Source organism: Telmatherina bonti, assembly GCF_933228915.1.
Source record: "Telmatherina bonti genome assembly, chromosome: 3".
Taxonomy (NCBI): domain Eukaryota; kingdom Metazoa; phylum Chordata; class Actinopteri; order Atheriniformes; family Telmatherinidae; genus Telmatherina; species Telmatherina bonti.
The window spans coordinates 23,632,930-23,645,276 of record NC_136621.1 but is presented as its reverse complement, the minus strand read 5'-3'; the positions used below and the strand labels follow the sequence as shown (position 1 = coordinate 23,645,276).

At 39.2% G+C, this 12,347-nt stretch overlaps 1 protein-coding gene across 1 annotated transcript; it reads right to left on the bottom strand.

Annotated features, from left to right (window-relative positions):
- Positions 1-1,178: 1,178 nt before the first annotated feature.
- On the bottom strand, positions 1,179-5,655 carry LOC306774569 (homeobox protein unc-4 homolog; the record flags this gene model as incomplete). Its single annotated transcript, XM_079264661.1, has 3 exons — positions 1,179-2,345; positions 4,519-4,694; positions 5,397-5,655. The coding sequence occupies 3 exons, from the start codon at positions 5,653-5,655 to the stop codon at positions 1,179-1,181; spliced, it is 1,602 nt and encodes a 533-aa protein (XP_079120787.1).
- Between the last annotated feature and the right edge of the window lie 6,692 nt (positions 5,656-12,347).

The following is a 12,347-nucleotide window of genomic DNA, read 5'->3' as shown; positions in this document are numbered from 1 at the left end:
GGGGCCCAGGCGCTTTTGTAAAAAGGCGCAGGCAGGCGGGAGCGCGCCTGTCCTATTATGTGCGACACATGATCAATAGGGCGATAACACAGCAACATCAATATAAGCGACAGAACAATGAGGGATATCATCGAACATCTATCTTAATATAGCCGACTACAAGGGCCGTCTGACAGCCGCGGCAGCTCATGAAAATTCCGCCCCACGAATCTACCATCTTATCCTCCTCCTTCTCCACGCGCTCAATGGACTATGCGCACTCACGCACAGGAGTTGCGCGCAAACACACATTGCTGGTGCAGCTGGCGCGGCTATTATTTTCCCATTTCAATTTGACACCCCTGCCTTTCATGCTAATTCTATTATTGTAGGAAGTTTATGTGATTCCATATCACTAGAAATCGGTAATGTCTAATAACCCTTTGGGCTGAAAGGAGGGGGGGGGGGGGGACTGCCTCGAGACCCGCGGCAGCCAGTGGGAAAATAATTACTTTCATATCAAAACTCAGCAGGAGACGCGGGGTCCTATAGCCCACGGCCACTAACCTCATTCCAGCTCGGCCTTTCAAATGAATAAATTTGTTAAAGCAATAAATACAAACAGCCAGACGGACTTGAGCCCCAGCTCTGGCTCGCTACACAGAGAGAAAAGGGGGATTTATCTGCTGTAACATGACAAAACTCCATCCGCCATGATCCAAGGCTCACGCCACACAGCAGCCATCCCCTTTCTTCCCCCGCTTTGCCCATCAATATGGCCTGGATACAGGGATTCAATTTAAACAATAACTTTATTTATCAAAATGTTAACATATAAATATCACTTTCTGATTTTTTTTTTACAATATCTGAGGATTTATGTTGTGAGTAGGTTGTTTATTGTAGCCTAGGTTTTTATTACAAGTTGTTCACTGAAAAGAAAAGAAAAAAAGGGAAGGAAAGAAACAGAGACCTGCGTCTAAAAGGTGTCTACAGGTTCAGAGTTGGCCTAAAGCCTGATTATTGGGGCAACCACAGCTTTGAGGAGCCATGTGGATTCATCACACCTTCTGATTAAAAAATAGATGAGGATTAAGCCTCCTGATTCCTGATATGCTTCACTCAGCAGAGCTTTGGGAATGTTTGAATAGTCTGAGGGTTGTTCCTAGTCCTTTGTTTATGTTTGCTCCTTGAAAGTGTTAGTCCATATCGAGATCCTCTCCATCTGTTCCGGGTGTTTCTTGACAGTCTGTGTTTGTCTTGAGACACTCGGAGAGATCTGGAGATGCTCGCTCCTCTCTTGCACCCTTTTCTTTTGCACACAGCTCAGCAGACTGGCAGCCATTGGTCACAGCCTCTGTTTGAACTTTGAGACTCTTCTCCTCGTGCGTGTCACCGGACTGTGTGGAACTCAGCCTGGTCAAAGCTGTCTGAGTCATATTGTGTGGTGGAGGAGAAACAGGGAGGTTTGCATTGCTGCAGTCGCCACCACACTCCTCCACGTTGCTTCCCTCTACTCTGTTGCTCACATGTTTGTGGTGATGCTGTATGTTAAGCTCCATATGATCCGAGTTCAAAGGGTTCAAAGGGTTGGTGTTGCTGCCAAAGCTAGAGAGGTCAGAGGAAGCTGGGCTTCCCTCAGTTAGCACACACCTTTGTCCCTGACTAAGTCTGGTAATGCTGTCCTGACATGGTGCAGCCTTCAGGGCTGTTTGGGGCACTAAAAAGCCCAAAGGCTGATGGGTAATGGGGTAAAGCAGGAAATGACCTTTACCCACCAGTGTTCTCTGATTGGGCAGTGAAGGGAAGTCCAGGTGCGATTTCCGTCGAGGCATTGTGTCAGAGAGGAGGCTCTCCACGCTGAAAGGGTTTCGTTTCTGCAGGGTAGAGGACCTCTGACCTGCAGGACTAGAACTGTGCGTGCTGCCTGGAGATACCTGCTCTGGTTCTTCTGTAGTTCTTTGGTTTTGTAGGTGACTGAAGTTATGTTGCGTTTGGTCACAGCTGGAATTAGTTTGGAGTTCCCCTGCACCTTTCGTTGCTGGCAGTTCGATGTGAATAGTCCCATTAACGTTGGTGGGCTGCGGCTCGCTGTCAGTGAACTGCGACACCCCGCTGTCGCTCTCTGAGCCCCCAGGTGTGTGGAAGCTTTCACCTGCGAGAAGTTTGTTCTGTGACTTCAGCAGCTTCCTCTCCTGTTTCCGTTTCTTCTTCTCTGCCCGTTCGCGCTCCCTTCGTGCAATCTCCTCGGGGTCCATGGGCTCACCGCTGCACGTAGTCGGGTGGGAATTGTGAGCGGGTCGGCCGGGCCCTTTCTTTGTGTTCTCCTTTTTTCTCCATTTAGCTCGTCTGTTTTGGAACCACACCTATGCACATGTACACACATAAATATATATATATATATATGTGAAGATCTTTACAAACATCAAGTTAATTTTGCTTGAGAACTCTGCTCTGGTTTTGACAACATCTGTCAAACAGCAGGATGTGATGAAAAAGCAACAAGTCGGCATTGGTCTTTGCTGATTACACCTCACATTTATGATATCTTATTGACAGTTGTTGACATTTAGCTGAAATAACAAAGATTTGTTTTTATTCTTCCTTTAATGTGCATGCTTTCTAAACCAAAGATATTTTGGTAAATTCTCCCTGATTTTTTTTTTTTTTTTTTTTTTTTTTGTTATTTCAAATCATTAAGTAAAACTGCCATTATTAGTGCAACAGTTGGGATGATGATTACATATAATGATTTTGTAAATAAAGTTTCTTTTTAACTTAAATAAACTGTTGCACAATAATAATAATGATAATAATAATAATAATAATGATAATAATAATAATAATAATAATAATAATAATAATAATAATAATAATAATAAATACCTGAAGAAATGGTTACCTTTTGTTTGTGTAAGTCAGAAATATGCAGATTAAAGGTGTATTTATCTGACCCTGACAAACACAAACAACTATGCAGTAATTCAAGCTAAGGCTCAACTGAGTCTGACAACAACAGACTTCAAATCTGTCTAAATAAACTGATAAAGTGGTAAAGAAAAAAACTGATTGTGTAAAAATCTACATAAATACCATAAAACCCTGAAACATCTCAAATGACTGATTACTGTCTCCCTGGGTCTTTGCAGATTTTTAACACCTTAAGATTAGACAAGGTTAATAGGTCACAGCCGAGGACCGGCGGATGCACAGATGTGCTGGTATTAATTAACAATGAGTTGGTGTAATGTGGACCTCTACAAATTACGTTTAATTGTTCCACAGCTAAAGCAGCTATATCCTGGCAGTCCATATTCTTCCACACCCAGCTGTCTGATCATTCATATGGGGCGTGGAGCAGAGCAGTACCCCTCTCCTCATCGAACCAAGACAGGGAGCTTCTCCTGCCTTGGAGCTCTCGCTGCCTGGCCTCTGGGCGCTCTAACAGCCGCCTGTTTGGTGCTGATAGCACCAGGAGTTTAGCATGCACAAGCAGGATCTGAGAACATTGCATAATAAGAATGGGGGACCAACATCATGTGTTACAATGGTGCTTATTATGAATTGTTAATGTTGGTTCTATCTTTCTCTGGCAAACCTGGTGATAAAGGAGTGTTAAGCTGCTTGAGGGAACAATAATCTGAGGTTTAGGAACCAAATCCCCAAACAACACACTGCAACGGCAAGCTCTGTTTCTGTCCCGCTTTACCATCGAGCAAGTGAATTGTATGTGTCCATAAGATATAACAATCAGAATTACATCATTAAAACAAATTAATATATCTTTTTCAAATTATTATTATTATTATTATTATTATTATTATTATTATATTATCATTATTAATATTATTATATTTTATCTGAAAAGATACCTAAATTATGCTATTAATACGAAATAATTACAGAAAACACAAAATTCTTATAGGAAGTCATTACTATCATTGCTGCTGGTAATAATAGCAGTAAAACTACAAGTAAAAGTAGTACTAAATGTATATTTTATATTGCAGTGGTAATATTAGTGTATTTAGAAAATGTAAAGATTTATTAAACCAATAAAACATAATTTTCTAAAATAAAAAAAAAATGCTACAGTAGAATTCTGATCAAAATATAACATTTGATAGTACTGATGCACAAAAAGTAAAAAAAAAATAAATAAATAAAAAAATAAAAAAAACATAACCCACGTTTAAAACATCTCATTTTCATTTCTCATTTCTATCCGTTGGTTTTTACCATTATTATTTTTAATTAACTCATAAATCAATAGGTTGCCTTCATGTATAATTCAAAAGGGGCCTTTTTTTCTGTGCTTTGATTATTGGCAAGTCATCTCAAAATTGGCCTGGCCTTCGTGGGGCCATCACATCATCACAAGACTGTGAAGGTGGCTGTTAATGGAAAAAATATTCAGAAAAAAAACAAACAATAGAAAACAAAACCAAAACCCCAGTACGGCTGATATCTACCAATGTAAAACGCCAACCTTGAAAAGTGACGTATCTCAATATGTGTAATGTATTTGCTCGTCTTTACCTGAACTCTTGACTCGACGAGGTCAAGCCTGAGCGCGAGCGCCTCCCGCATGAACACATCCGGATAGTGACTCTCGTTGAAAGCCTTCTCCAGCTCCTCCAGCTGCCACCCAGTGAAATTCGTCCTAGTTCGTCTTCGTTTGCAACCGGGACTGTCCTTATCAGGGTCGCCGGAATCTGTAGACGTGTGTGTGTGTGTGTGTGTGTGTGTGTGTGTGTGTGCACAAGTGTGTGTATATGTTTGAGAGTTAATGTGTGTGTAAAAGAGAGAGAGAGAGAGAGAGAAAGAGGAAACGTGTGTGCGTGAGAGAGAGAGAGAGAGAGAGAGAGACATATAGAGCTCTTCTTTCGATTCGTGGCACAAAAGTAGCTTTTGGAAATTTAAACCAATTTAGTGACCTGTTTGATTTAGTGTGTTTTAAATTTTATGCCAGATATAAATCATGTATAAAATAAAAATAATAATAATAAAAAAAAGACCCGAACACACACTTAGCGACTAGGCTGCAGGCTAATTAACTGATTGTTATTTGGAAGATTTCCGACCAGACCAGTTTTAAGCCCTGATCAGGCCTGCAGGGCATCTGATTTAACAGCCTTGACAAGATTTTTAAAAGCCTGCAGTATGAAATTTGATGGTAAATACATAAAAACTGAGCCTTTTTTTATTCATTCATGCATTCTTTTGTCCCTGAGCCCTAAACTTATTCTTCCCTGTGTTGTCTGTTCTTTTAGACTACTTAAAACTTTCATTTCAAGTGCCTCTGTGGTTTTAAAGCAGTTATATGAAAGCATATTCAATACCCTTCTTGTTGGCCTTATTCTCTCCCACCTGTGTTTATGGTTGATGAAATATGGCTCAAAAAGAGCCAGGCCTACCTGAAAGTTTGAACTGCTGACCATCGGACGAGAGCAGCGGACTGGAGCTGACCACCGAGGCCGAGCAGGAGCCGTTTAGTAATCCGTCTATAGAGAAAGGGACGGCGGCCGCGGACTGCAGCTGGTGTCCGCTTGTGAGCTCGTATACGTGCTGGTGATGGTGATGATGATGGGGGCCGAGTGGGTACGGGAAACCCACCAGCCCGCCCAAGGAGCCTCCGAACTGGGCGTGAGGATGCTCGAGAACCCGACTGTCCATGCTCGCCGGGACTGCGGCGGGGCCGAAGTGAAGATACAGAGGGAGGCGGTGTGGCTGAACATGCAGTCAAAAAAGTCAGGGAGCGGAGGGAGAAGCGGCGGCTGGGAACAGAAGAAGGAGGTGCGGAAGCGGAGGAGAGAGGTGAACCAGGCAGACGGCTTCTCCCGTGGCCACGTTGGGGTCTGAAGTGAAACGGTGGTACCTGGCTTTGGGAGACACTTCACGTTTACGATCCAGTCGAGATGATAACCCTGCTCTTTCTCGCCGCGAGCCAGCTCATTAGGACTCCCCCGTCTGCTCGCGGGACCAATAGGAAACGTTAATCGCCGTGTGACGTCAGAGACCATCTTAATGGAGTAAGAAAGAGAGAAAGAGAGAGAGAGAGAAAGAGAGAGATATTTCTCTTTTTTAACTCTTCTGGATCACTCGCTAATTACCTGGGGCGGTCCTTTAATTCAGACCTGTCAAAACAATGAGGACAAGGCTAAACTGGCACCTGGAAATGATCCAAGTAACTGGAAAAACCAGCTCCATGAAATTCTACTGAATAAAAACCACAACTGCTAAAGAAAAAAAGTTACTTTACAGCAGGTCCAGGGAATGGGTCTCTCTATCTTTCCAGCAGGTGCTGCTGCTTCATGAAAATAAGTGTTTTACAGGGACGTTCAGGGGCAGATTGATCCAATAACAGTGTCATACATCCCCCCTCCCTTCCTGAGCTGTCACATCATATTTTAAACTACAAGCCTCTTTCCACACCATCACTCCCACCCGAACACAGAAACCCTTTTCTGCGTTTTCAGCTCGCAGCAGTGTTACAGTGAAACTTGGCTCAGTGATCAGTTTCTTGCAAACATAAATCACAATAAATGAGTGGCTTATTATAGCCACGAAACTTTCTTTAAATAAGATGAAGAAAAAATAAATGCATTTTTTTTAACTTTGTACAAAATTAAGTGACTTGACAAGAAAAACACTCTAAAATCTTTTGATTCATGACAAAGCATGTCCAGTGGTTATGGAATTGTAAAATATCTAGAAATCACTTATTTAAAAGTTGAGTTTCACACATCACTCTTTAATACTTTAGATTAGTACTATAAGTTTAGATGAGTTTTTAATTAGTATTAATAATGATTTTCAAAAGTAATACATTTTGAACACTATCTTTTTAATCAATGGTGAATTGGGAAAAGTTACTTCAAACCGGTGTAATCATGTCTGGAAAGACGTTTTTGTTCGCTCCAGTGACCTGTCAGTCACCTGAGGTGGCACCTGGGGCTTCCAGATTTTAGAAGGGGCTAGGATGGCACTGGCCACCTCTCAAACTTTGCCTCTGTGAGCAACTGCTTTAAATGATAACTGTAGACTGGTCTTACTTCAAGAAATCTATTGCAGGTCTTGCAGATTTCTTTACTGTCAAACACCATGCATTCAACACCTGACTCAAAAGAGTCCGTCATTGTGCTGAACGCCAGGCTGTTGGATCCTTAACATGGAAGCCAAGTGTGATGAAACAGGGATACATCAAAAACCTGCTGGAAAGCGGCCCTTGACGACCAACTTTGAACACCTCTGTAACCATATTTTTAATTTGTATAGTAAAATTAGTGCTTGTGGCTCTGCACCCCCCATTGATTCCTTTGTTTTTATTGTGTCGTTTACTTTTCTGCACTGTTGAGCAGCACTCTTTTCGCTATCTTGGTGATTAAGGGGGCTCCATAATCTGTTAATCAATTACCGGTAAGCTTTTCGTTCTTTAATCTGTGTTATGTTTTTTTGAGGAATATTTTATCTTGTAAGAATGTAATATTCAATCATTCATTTAGTTGACATTTGATCAAAGTCCTTGGTAGCTTTTCTGGGCCTGAGGTAAATCTTGACCTTTGCTTGATGATAACGTATACGCCTGATCTATTTAGCAGTCTATTTAGAATGGACTGTTTTACCAGAGCTGCTTCATTGGTCCTTGTACTGATGCGAACATTCAACGGAAGTCCGAAACAGAGATTATTAACATGATTCTTCAAAGAGAAATTTGGTTACTGTGTTTTGGTGACTCTGGCAGTTTAAAATGGTTTAAATTCTCCCATGCATGTTAAACTGAGAATGTCATACAGTGTGTAGACTGCACATCATTTTCAAACACATCGAACTGTTCAGTGACCAGTTGTTCCCAAGTGATGTTGGGAACCAGTGGAGAGCAGTGTTTGTTTCATGATACAGATGATCATTCAAAGCAGCATCGTACCGAGTTGCAGTCACCTTGGTTTGCTAAGAGAACCAGTGGACTTCATCGGTTCCTGTTGTTAAAAGTCAAGACGCCTTTGTTGTTGGAATCAAGAGTTTAAGTTTTTTTTTATTTCTTGGCTGCTGAAGATTAAGGAAATAAACATGAGAAACACTTTGTTTCATTTAGATGAATGCAAAACCATAAAGATGGTGACCATTTCATTTTAGGTATCATGTCTTCGTAATAAATGTGCTGGAATTAGGAAAAAAGTACAATTTTGACTTACATTACAAGCAGATTTTAAAACCAATTGTGAAAAGAGATTCAAACTTTTACAAACATCTGGATTTGCAGCATTGAAGACCACATTCATTATTTTTTTTGTGTCATCCTGGTTTGTATTTATAACCTTTGATTGACAATGACATTAAAACTTACTGTAGAATTTTAACCACAAGAACTGGCTTACTAAGGCAACATATTGTCACACAACAACATCATATATACACCACAGAACATCCACAGGATTAGACTACAACAGTTACATCATATATTAAATAAATAAATAAAGGGCAAAAACTTTCAAGTAAGTAGTTATTAAAATGAAAAATCAGGGCCACAGAATCAACAACAGCTCTAAAACAGCTCTAAAAGGGCTTTATTATTGTGGCTGTGTCAGATTTGAGCTGTGAAATGTTTTAGAGTTGCTCAAAGAGCTGTGCACAACACTGAGTCATAACAAAAGCAAAACAAATAGACAGGAAAAACAACCACCATGGTGTAAAAGTATAAAAGCTGGTGTAAGAGTTTCTCATTTTGTTTCATATAAGCATAGGTCTAAGCACAAAGCATTGTTTAGATGGATGGAAATAGTGTAAACTTTTTTAGGCTTTGGGTGACAAACAAAAAAAAAAAAAACAAAAAAAAAAAAACATAGATGGTGGAGTCGAATGAAAAGTAAAATAGTTTCAATTTGTCTTAATGAAGTTCAAAGCAAGCCAATTCACTTAGAACAAAAAATGGTTACCCTCAAAGTGGCAGAGGAAGGAAAACTTACTGCTTTACTGAAGTGAAATACACTTTTGGATGTTGTGAACATTGACACTTCAGTTTATCAAAAGTATAGATAGACTGATTTTATACAGTGGACCAGCCAACAGCAAAAGCTGCTAAAATACAAAGCCAAAAGTGTAGAACGTCATTAATAACATTAACAAAGTCTTTTCTAATGACCAAAGGGCCAATTCAGTCAAAGTGAGCAGAACATGTAGAGCATTTAGAGCAGTCCTCTTGTGTACAACTGGTGGATTTTTAAAAATAGGAGATTGCTGCAATTAAAATTTGAAGTTATCCTATCACGTGAAGGGTCTGGTCTATTGTGGGGGGAAATGGTGCTCAAATTGAAGTGCACATTGGAAAATGGAAAATGAAAGGTTTAGAGCTTCACAATCATAGCAGAGGCCAGGAGCAACCGAGTGTCCAGGTGGACATCTTTGGGGAAGTGATGGAGAGAAGGAGAGAGAGAAAGATTATACATATAAATTGTAAACGGTGTCGCAGGGGCCAAATCTTGCCCGAGGCAGTGACCGCTTCATTTTGTGTTAAATTTCTTGACAGAGAACCACCCTCGTGCTGGTGAATACTGAATGGTAATCAGAGCTGGTTGAATAAGTGCACCCCCCCTCCTCCTTCTTCCATTACTGTGAATTAATTCAACTTTATTTATCCAATTTCTGGAGCTGACAGAATGTTAATTTGAGTTGAGATTTCTCTCTGCTGTTCTGCCTATGACCCGTAGCCCTGGGATTGGTGTGTTGTAATAACCTGAATCTTTCACCAGAAGCTCCGATAATTGTTACCTTATTAGCATGTAAATTGTTTAATTAATATTATTATGGAGAACCATATAATCCCTTCGTTACTTGACCCTGAGTCCACACATGAGCAGGCTCTCTGCATTTCAATGTCTCGTTTTTAAATGGACTCTTTAATGTTGGCTGGTCGTCTGGCTGTTATAAACCCAATCTTAGAGCAACTTTGAACGACTTGAGTGGTGCTTTTCATGTCTGCCTTCTCTATCTCTCTCTGTTTCCTTCTTTCTTTCCTTCCTTCTTTATTTCTTTCTCTGATGTATATTTATTTTGTTGTTGCCATTTCTGAACATCAAACTCCAACGCCTCCTTGTCATTTGCTTATAAAAGCTTCAATATATATATATATATTTATTTTTTTAAATAAAAGAAAAGAAAGCAACCCCTCCCTCCACTTTCCCAGTGGCTCTGTGAGCCAAACACATGCAGTGCTGAATGAAAAGCAGCCCTTGACATGAGGTCCTGAGAGACCTCAGCATTTAAATTCGCTTTTCTTCCTTCCTCCTCCTTTTTGCTGGGCACGAGCGACATTGTCAGATGCTAGCTTTAATTAACTTGATAATAAGATGGGCGACTTGCGCACAGGCTAGGGTTCAGCCTGCCTTGCCTCCAGCCCTCCTCCCCTTTCTCATCTCTGTGTAGACAGCCCCACTCGGGGAGGAAGAGATAAAACCAAAACAACAATGTGCTCCTGAGGTGACCCATCTCAAAGCTATGTCATTGAAGATTTGAGGTAGCTTGAGGAACAACACCTAAAAAACATTAATGATTATGTCTAAAAAGGAACCAGAGATTCCAAGTTGAATGGGATTTCAAAATAAACATCAGTGCTGTTATAAGTTGATGACTAAGTGGTATCAGACCATTAAATTCAAATAAGAAAATAGTGTCTTTTTTAATATATTCTAGTATAAATGTAGCCTTTATATGATCCTATTAAGAAAGACTACTCAAATTACAACAAAAATCAGATTTTAAAAAGCTAAATTAATCAGCAAAATAAACTTTGAAGCATAAAATGGAGTAAAATATCTCACTTTTTAAATCAATGATATTCAATCAAACATTTCACATGACAAACCAATGACTCGCTTTAAAGCTGAAATCTACATATGTATGTGTTTTGGTCTGCTGAAGTCTGCACTGTCATCAAACTTTAAAAAAAAAAAAAAAAAAAAAAGCTCTCTGATGCTTTTAAAAGAGCAAGAATGCCTGTAACCTTTGCAAAGGTTAAAAAAATATCTGCAAATTATTTTAGCTGAATAGTTAATTCGTACTGAAAATCATCCGCTAGTATTATAGATTTATAATACAAGACTGCAGTGAAGTCTTCAGCATTTTTAAAACGTATTTATTTAATCTGCAAATAACTCTGACACATGTAGATGTCGAAACAGAGTTGACACTTATGGAAAGGTTACACAAATTTGACCTCCATGGAGGGTGTGCCTGTGCATAATCTGTGCTTTAATAACAGATTGATATTTCTTTTTTTTTTAGACAAAAGTGGCACAATTTAATCAACAGGTTAGACAAAAGTTACAGTTTTTATAGAGTCCAAAACACACATAATACGTGTGTATCTTGTCTTAAACACAAACAAATAGTCATTAAAGGCCTTTTTCAGCATTCATGTGATTTACTATCATTTTAAGTGTGATGTTTTGAACAAAAAGCAGAAGAAGAGTTTTAATTTCTGATTTTGTTTCTTAAGCTTAATCTTTAAAGTACAGCCATTTTTAATTGTCAGCACTACTAATGTCTTCAGCCATACATAACGGTCATGTGTAAGGATGGCTGCTCTGGTGATGCTGGAAGACCCTGCTAATGAGATTTTAGGAGAAGAAATGTTTAAAGGTCATTCTGATTTTAAAACACACTCATTTGATTATCTGCATTTCACATCCAGCAAAAATTTAGTTTCTTCTTTGTTATTTTAACTATCATGTATATTTAACCCTTTTTGGGGCAAGTGACAATTTTGATCACTTTGTTTTCTTTCATATTCAGCACGAAACTATTTTTTTTATGTGACAACAGAATAGAGGTCTTGATACATGTCAGAAGGATAATTTTGGGTTAAATTTTCTAATTTCAAGGTATTTCACTGAGTCCCCTATAAAGGGTTAATTGTGGTGCAAAATATGTTTTTTATATGTATATGATTAATTATTCATAAAAATATATTTTGTAGTTAGCGCTTAATTCACATTTCACAGTGGCTGACACTTAAAGGAGAATCAAATACTTGCACAGCTTCATAATTTCAGTAAAAAGAAGTGTGTACACAGTTTAAGTCATTAAACAGTTTTATATATCTGACCCAAAGAGTTTGAAATAATGCGTAGGGAACAATAAGACAAAGACAGTTCTTTGGTTTTGACAGCAGGCATGTTTGATGCTGGACAAAAATGGCTTTCAGAGGAAAATCTCATGACAGTTCTGAAGCATGGTGGGGGAGATATTCTGGTTTGAGGGTTCTTCACTGAATCAGTTGAAATGGCAGCTTTGGTTGATTAACTTCATTTTCAGTTCTTCACATCAAGAAACTGTCTTCCCAAAACATAATGATGACATAGCAATTCTCA